The sequence below is a fragment of the Chelonus insularis genome, unplaced genomic scaffold (genome assembly GCF_013357705.1).
Source record: "Chelonus insularis isolate UGA/USDA-ARS -01 unplaced genomic scaffold, ASM1335770v1 scaffold_277_pilon, whole genome shotgun sequence".
In the NCBI taxonomy this organism is placed as follows: Eukaryota; Metazoa; Arthropoda; class Insecta; order Hymenoptera; family Braconidae; genus Chelonus; species Chelonus insularis.
Genome location: NW_023276791.1, coordinates 1410957 through 1419748, shown reverse-complemented (window position 1 = coordinate 1419748; position 8792 = coordinate 1410957). Strand labels below are relative to the sequence as shown.

The 8792-nt window shown below is 27.3% G+C and overlaps 2 protein-coding genes and 1 long non-coding RNA gene across 3 annotated transcripts; all 3 read right to left on the bottom strand.

Annotated features, from left to right (window-relative positions):
- Window positions 1-573: 573 nt before the first annotated feature.
- LOC118073264 (uncharacterized) lies at window positions 574-1824 on the bottom strand. Its single transcript, XM_035093658.1, has 3 exons — window positions 1383-1824; window positions 1207-1320; window positions 574-1113 (listed from the first exon to the last, which is right to left on the bottom strand). Exons 1-3 carry the CDS (start codon window positions 1429-1431, stop codon window positions 905-907), a joined length of 372 nt encoding a protein of 123 aa, XP_034949549.1. The 5' UTR covers window positions 1432-1824; the 3' UTR covers window positions 574-904.
- A 1302-nt stretch (window positions 1825-3126) lies between these two features.
- LOC118073336 (uncharacterized) lies at window positions 3127-3742 on the bottom strand. The gene is made up of 3 exons (XR_004691093.1): window positions 3628-3742; window positions 3425-3541; window positions 3127-3349 (listed from the first exon to the last, which is right to left on the bottom strand). It is a non-coding gene; the product is annotated as an uncharacterized lncRNA (long non-coding RNA).
- Window positions 3743-4181: 439 nt separating this feature from the next.
- Window positions 4182-4795, bottom strand: LOC118073339 (uncharacterized). Its single transcript, XM_035093768.1, has 3 exons — window positions 4669-4795; window positions 4492-4608; window positions 4182-4418 (listed from the first exon to the last, which is right to left on the bottom strand). The coding sequence occupies exons 1-3, from the start codon at window positions 4715-4717 to the stop codon at window positions 4204-4206; spliced, it is 381 nt and encodes a 126-aa protein (XP_034949659.1). The 5' UTR covers window positions 4718-4795; the 3' UTR covers window positions 4182-4203.
- Window positions 4796-8792: the final 3997 nt, after the last annotated feature.

Sequence of the window (8792 nt, the reverse complement as noted above, 5' to 3'; positions counted from 1 at the left end):
AATTGCTTTTAAATGATGTGAAAGTGGAGCAATCTTAAAACATGTGATACATGGCTCCATTCACGTGAATACATCTTTATTTTGATACAGTTGTTAGGGAAAAAATCAAACACATCATAAACTGCACATTTATATTGACCACATTTGTAAAATAAAAATAATTGATTACATTTCTTGATGGATGAATAAATATAAAAATAGGCAAATGTTTTATATCTATCATAGATATTGTGTAATGTTATTCAGCAAGTAGTGATACAAAATTTTTCGTTTTATCTCATTGGATTTACATTTTATCTTTATTTTCATGAACAGGAAATAGATAGAATAAACACTTCACTGGAACTAGAGCAAATACAATGATATTTGAGGTGATTATCGTTGTAACTTTTTGCAATAAAAATTTTTAAATATTACAAACTTCAATATTTTTGGTATTAATCAACAAAATATTCTATATTTTAATCTATTGAAGTTATAATAAAAAATTTTTTAGACGATTAAAATATTTTTTATCTATATTATTATTTACTAGATAAAATAGTTTATTTTCTAGAATTGATTCATTTATTATTTATGGCTAGGAGAAAATATACTTTATTGATAGTAAATATACTTTTTTCATAACAATTAATTCGAGCATTAAACTCAAGAATATTAACTATAATTTAATGAATTGATTCTATTTTCTACATGATACTCTTTTAAAATAACATCATGAAAATTATTGCAAGCGGGTGTAAAGTAATAAGTATTCACTGATTCTATAATTATAATAATGCTGTTTCAAGTTGTAGTCTTATTACTATTTCGCAATAATTTCCACTCCTTCATTTTTATAGAATACAAATGGTAATTTATAGTATAATTTTTACTATATTTCTTTGCTAACAGTTTTAAAAAGTTAATAACTTGTGAAAATAGATACAAAAAGACTTGTAAGTATGGTCGAAAGAATTGCATAAATTGATTGAGCACTATTGCAATTGTCAGTATCACAAAAATCCAGATTCATATAACTAAGAGTCTTATTTTCCACGAACACACTTATAGCTATTATAAATGATAAGGCATTTTCGGTACAAGAACGGAATAACAAAGATGTCCCATTTACTAAAAATAATTAAAATAAATTTAATGAATAATTTTAATAGAAAAATAAAAAATAAAATCGTTTTTTAATAACAAAAAAAAAATAATCCTTACTGAAGCCAGATGATACTTTGACACATTGATCCGATTGTTGCAAGCATTCAATTGATTGATCAATTGGGTAAACTTTATTAATTACATGAGTATGATAACATTCCAGAGCTTCTCCTAAAAGAATAATTTTAATAATAAATAACTGTATTTAATTTTTATCAGTTGCAATGTCTTACCAAAAATGAAAATAGATGCTATAATTCCAGCAAATAGTACACACTTCATTTTTTTATTTCGACAGTAAAGATTACTGATAATTCCAAACTAAAATAATTTTACCAGAGAGTTAATTAACAATTGACGCGTATCCTCAGTGTTGTAGTATACTACTCTGATGGTCACTAATAAGTGATAAGCGATAGTGAATAGATACTGTATCGTATGCTCATTGAGATGAAATTTCTTATAAATTACAAGATAAATATTTTGTTTACTAGAGTTAAGTAAATGTTAAACAATCAATTTTTTCTCTCTACACCAAACGTACTTTAGATGTTTTCTACTTGCAAAAACTATATACAAATGAAATTAATAAAATAATGATAAATTGGCAAAAAACTGTAAAACATGAAAATGTGCATAACTTCTATGCTAACGATGATATGGAGTTGATCGCGGGCTTATATCAAAGATCTGAAAGAAAGGGACAAAGTCGATATAGTTAAGATCATGATTGGACCATAATTTATACTAAAATTGAAGCAAGTTCCCGTTTTACCCCATTTTAGAAGTGAGATAATGGATTTTTATATGATTGACCAGATTCCGCATTTCTACGTTTCAAGACGAAGAAAATAAGTGGTCAAACTTGAAAATCGGATAACTTTGATTTTTCGACCCCAAAAAATGGCAAGTGGTCCCCCTTTCCATTTTTTTAGGCCAAAAAATAAAGGTACTCCGATTTTGATGATTGAGGGCTCATTCTCTTCGTCTTGATGCGTAGAAATGCGGAATCGGGGCACAGCCCGAAAAAGTTCACTTTAACACCCTCAAAAAGGGGTAAAACTGGATACAAATTACGAATAATCATCCCCTTGACTTTAAACCCCTATAACTCATGAACGGACGGTCCAATAACTGTTTTTAGGGATGTTTTGAAAACCTCAAAATCTAAGCTAAATATGCGTATCTATGAAAAGTATTTAAAAAATTTCTTTCACCCTTAAAATCGCTAAAATATAAAAAAAAATCACATTTTTTTAGGAGTTTGCCAACTATTTTGGTAATTTTTAGGATGAAAATAATTTTTTAAACGCTTTTCGTGGATATGTATCTTTAGCTTAGATTCTGGAGTTTCAAAATACCTCTTAAAAATCATCGTCTGATAATTTCTCAGCGCGTTATGAAGATCCAAAGTCAAAGAAAAGATGGTTTTTGACCCTTACTCTGACTTTGGATCTTCAAAACTCTTACACAAGACATCAAAAAATGATTTTCATAGATATGCATATTTAGCTTAGATTTTGAGGTTTTCAAAACATCCCTAAAAACAGTTATTGGACCGTCCGTTCATGAGTTATAGGGGTTTAAAGTCAAGGGGATGATTATTCGTAATTTGTATCCAGTTTTACCCCTTTTTTAGGGTGTTAAAGTGAACTTTTTCGGGCTGTGCCCCGATTCCGCATTTCTACGCATCAAGACGAAGAGAATGAGCCCTCAATCATCAAAATCGGAGTACCTTTATTTTTTGGCCTAAAAAGATGGAAAGGGGTACCACTTGCCATTTTTTGGGGTCGAAAAATCAAAGTTATCCGATTTTCAAGTTTGACCACTCATTTTCTTCGTCTTGAAACGTAGAAATGCGGAATCCGGTCAAACATAAAAAAAATCCATTATTTTACGTTCCACGGGGGAAACGTCGCGGAACTTCTCTACTGGGGAACATTTGGGGAACGAAATTTTTTCATACGGGATGTTTAATAGTCATATAAATACACATGATAACATAATTCATTTAATTATAATTTAATTTTTTTTAAGTATGGTCGAAAAAATTATAATCATCGATTAATCGCCATTGCAATTGTCCGTATCACAGAAATCCCAATACAAATAACTAAGAGTTTTGTTCTCTACAAATATACCCATAGCTTTTATAAATGATAAGGCATTTTCGGCACAAGAACGGTATACCAAAGATGTCCTATTCACCAAAAATAATTAAAATTAATTTAATGAACAATTTTAATAGAAAAATAACAAAAAAAATAGTTCTTACTGACGTCAGAGGAGACTTTGATACATTGATCTGATTTTTGCAAGCATTCAATTGATTGATCACTGGTGTTAAAAGGTTTATCCATACTTAAGAAATAATAACAGTTTAAATATCCTCCTAAAATGATAATGTAAACAATTAATAATTGCATCGAATTTTAATCAGTTGTAATGTTTCACCACAAATGAAAATAAGTGCTATACTTCCAGCAAATAGTACACAATTTTCTTTTTTTTAATTTAACAGTAAAGAATACTGATAATTCCAAATTGAAATAATTTTCCCAGGAAGTTAATTCACAATTAATGTTTATCATGTATTATACTGAGTTAGTCTAATAATTAATAGTATATGATAAGAAATGAACGATTAGATAAAGTATCATGTACACATTGAAAGGACATTTTTTTTCAATTATAAGTCAAGTATTCAGCTTACGAGTAGCAAATAAAAATTACAGTTTATTCCGCAAATGTGACATAAGATGATTCGATTCGTTTGTATGAAGAAGCAGGAGATTTAATTAAATAACAGTTCAAAAACAATAAATCAACAGTGATGTAACTTATTGTACATTTTCTTCAGTAATTGAATTATGTTTTTACTCATTTATATTACTTATAAAAAAAAAACGTCAGCATTCACTACACATCTAAAATAATTCCACCAATAATGTCTTTTATTATTTATTCAATATTCAGCCATATTTAATACCATTAAGATTTATAATATGATTGAAATAATATTTATCATTTTATATGTTTAATGAATTAATTACTTTAGAATATAAATATACAAAGACTAGCAAATACTATTGAAAGTCCTGCAAGAATCGAATTAGCACCATTACAGTAATCAGTACTACAATGAATTCGAATGTAATTATCCATTAGTTTTACATCTGCTGGTAATTTCTTGATTAAATCATTAAATTCAGGAGTGGTAACTTCAGAAGCTGTGACACAAGTACGTAAATCTACAGCTGATCCATTTGCTACAAATATTTAAAATAAATTGAATGAATAATTTTTTATTATTAACTTTTATTTAAAAAATTTCATACTAACACAAAGAGGTGGATGATTGAAAACACATATTTAATCCTTTTGAACATGTTATTATAGAATCACTTCCGTTAAAAGGATTATCAATTCCTAGAGAATAGTAACATTTCAACGTTTCTCCTGAAAGAACAATTTAAGAATTATAATCTTGAATTTAATTTTTGTCTATTTAATTCTTACCTGAAATAACCAGCAGCACAATAATTCCACTGAATAGAAGACACTTCATCTTTCGAATTTATAAGAAAAATTATTAATTTGAAAATATAACTTGACTAGGGAATTCACAGGTAATGTCTATTCTCTGTGCTATACTAGACTAATGAAATGATCAGTAACAAATGATAAGATAAAGTTTCATTTTTTCACTATCAAATAAATTCGGCTGAGTCATGTGACAAGAATTCATTTTACTACTCTAAAGTAAATCTTAATTAATCTACTTTTGACTCTATAACATACAATAATAACATAATGAAATTGATTATGATTGAAAATTTCTCCAAATACAGTTGGAATAAGTGATATATTGTATTTAACAACTATTTTATATTAAATAAAAAATTTTATGCAGTGCTATTTACTTAAATTAATAACTAGCAAAAACTGACAACAAAAGGCTAGAAAACATGATGGAAAATACTGCAACAATGGATTGAGCACCATTGCAATTATTAGTGTCACAAAAATGATCACATGAAAAGTCTAAGTCTTCATTCCTAAATGAGGATATTCCAATTGGTTCCATTGTCCATAACAGATTGAAAGGACTAATAATTAAATGTTTATAGCAACCACGTATGACAATTTTCGTCCCATTTTCTAGAAATGATTAAACTGAATTTAACAGAGGAAGTTTCGTTTTAATTTTTTATAAATCTGATAGTTACTCAGTTTATTTGTTATTTTGGCACATAAATCATTTTGGAACGAACATGGCATTGATAGAGAACTAGCGTTGAAAGGTTTATCAACTTCTATACAATGATAACAGTTCAAAGCATCTCCTAAAATTATTATTTAAATCACGAATCGATTTGTTCAAGTTAGATTAATCGTGGATTCTTACCTGAAACGATAATAAGCACTATGATTGTACCAAATAGGAGACACTTCATTTTTTAAATTTACCGTAAAAATATTAATTGTTAAATATAACTTGTTTAGGCAGTTCGTAAGTAATATCTATTTTCTGTGCTACACTAGACTGATGAAATGATCAGTTAAAAATAAAAAGTGATGAATGATAAGAATTTTGTGAGTACATTGACAAAAAATTTTTTCTGAATCATAGAATGTGTGTATATGTTGAAAGTGGTAAATATATTTTCCCATGTGATAAGAATTGTACTCACAATGAGTAAAATTCAACATTGAGTCAATCTTTTTCAATAAAATCTATTTTCACATATGATAAGTAAAAATCTTAAACATTAGTTCTATTTTTGTCAATATGAGTTAATGAATGGTCGTATATTATTTAAATAAAAATATAGGAATTAAAATTTTTGCTACTATATTTCTTAGTCAATATGTACAATAAATTCAATAATTTGAAAAAATAGATAATAAAAAACTTGGAAATACTACGGAAAATACTGCTCTAATTGTTGGAACCTCGTTACAACTATCATAACTACAAAAGTTTAATATTTCATCTGAAACATCGATAGTTTTGTTATTTATTTTCATTTTACTCCTTATTTGCTCGATGTCCCGTCTCAAAGATAATTCATTACTATAACAAGAATGTCCGAAAATATTTGTTTTATTCCCTGAAAATGATTTTAAATAAAATTACTAAAAACTGTCTATTTTTATTTTTAAAAAACTCATACCAAGCGTTATTGTTATTTTTATGCATTTATCTTCTTCTTGCAAACATGGAATTAATCGAGCACTAGTGTTGAAGGGTTTATCAATTTCTATGGAATAATAACACTTTATAGCTTCTCCTAAAATTATAATTTGAATAATCAGTCATCTTGGTCAAGTTAATCTAATAATAAATTCTTACCAGAAACGAAAATGGTTGCAATAATACTAGCAAATAACACACTTTTCATTTTGAATTACTACAATAGACACCATTAATGACTTCAAATTTTGGTAGGTAGGTAGTTTACAGATATCTATTCTCTGTTCTACATTCGACTGACGAAATGATTAGTCAGAAACGAAAATTGATGGGTGATAAGATAAAGTTTTGTATGTACATCAACAGATTTTTGTTTGGTCTATTTAAAAGCCATTAAATTATTACATAATGCCTAAAATTTCTTTAGGAAATATGTCATATGTTTATACGATTTAGATTAATGAGATTTATTAGATTGTCATACATCACACAGATAAAAGTTACTTATATAATTTCGTGACATATTTACTAGATAATACATACAATTGACTTAATAATTTGCAAAAATAGATATAAAAAGACTTGCAAATAAGATGGAAGAAGCAATGATAAATGATTGAGCATCATTGCAATAGTCGAAATCACAATGATCTACAGAGATGAAAGAATCATCCATTACATCATTTGATTCGTCATAGTCGTACAAAGTTTCAAAATTTTCGGTACAATCGCGTATTATCAAAAGCGATTCTCCCACTGAAAATAATTGAAACAATTTCAATAAACTCATCTTATCTATATTAATCAACAAATCGATATTTACCCCCAGCCGTTTTAGCTATGACACATGTATCCAGGTCGTTTGTACATTCTATGATAGAACTTTTGTTAAAAGGTCCATCGATTTCTGCTGATTGATAACACTTTAATGCTTCTCCTAAAATTATAATTTAAATAATGAATCACTTTATCTAACTTAAATCGATAACAAATTCTTACCAGAAGCAAAAATGATTGCAATAATACTAGCAAATAAGATGCACTTCATTTTTAATGTAAACTAATAGAGACTAGCGGTGACTTAAAATTTTTATAACTTTAGGAAGTTATTAGTTCACAGGTGATGTCTATTCTCTGTCTGAGACTTGACTGACGATATAATCAATAAGAAATTAAAAGCAATAAATGATACAATAGTTTGAAATTAATATCAACAGATTTTCATTAAGTATACTTAAAAACCATTACAATTTCCAGTCAACGCTGCCTAATGTAGGCTTGATAACAAATTTTTTAGAAAATTAGTTGATATTCATTTAATAGATTAGTTGAGATTCATTATATTTTTATACATTATATAGAAAGAAGTTCATGAAATAATTCCATGACATATTTACTAAATAATACACACAATTGAGTTAATAATTTACTAAAATGGATATAAAATGACTTACAAATAAAATGGACGAAACAGTGATAAATAATCAAGCACCATTGCAATAATAATGACCACAATATTCTAGAGTCTACACTTTTTATTGCACTATCTGAATTTTCATAGTCGAGAAAAGAATTGCAATTTTTCATGCAATCACATATTATAAGAAACAAATTATTCACTGAACATAATTAAAAAAATATTAATAAACTCGTTTCATTAACTTCCCATTAGGAAATTACCGTAATGAGATCGATTGTTGAAATTCATTATTTGCTCATTTTTTCACGTTTTAAGAGATTTAAAAGCATATAAGAAACTTTAAAATGCATGTATATATATGTGTGTACATACACTACAAATTAAAGGATTTAGAAATTAAACACTTCAAGTGTTTACAACGTTAAACATTACCACCAAACTGTTGCAGTTGTATAGACAAATTTTAAACATTTCTAAGTGTTCACTAAAATGCTATAGTTTGCTTATGGTGTTCAACATTATAAACACTTACGTGTTTTATTACCAAACACTTGAATTATTCCGGATTTGTAGTGTACGTACGTATGTGTGTCAGTCTATTAGTAGAAAACATAGTTAAGATCTTGATAATGAAATTGTACTTACCATGAGTGAAATCAAGAAATTAAACACAATGAAGAATTTTTTATATTTTGCAGATCATTACTTAGATGTATTCAATTGTCACATATTATATATACATAGCGATTTATATTACATGTTTTCACTGTATTTGCTCGTTAGCATATACACTGAGAAAAGAGTTTCTTTATATCAACTTAGATTTGGTTATAATTAATAAATCCCCTACTTGAATACGACGAAATAAATATTTATTTACTGAAAATAAATTATATATTGGAGCCTTCTGGTTGACTATGAGAATTACATATTGTTAGTGAAATTGTAATAATTAATTATGTGAACTAAATATACCCACATAAATCAATTGGTTCATTCAATTTATAATACTTATGCTTTTTAACT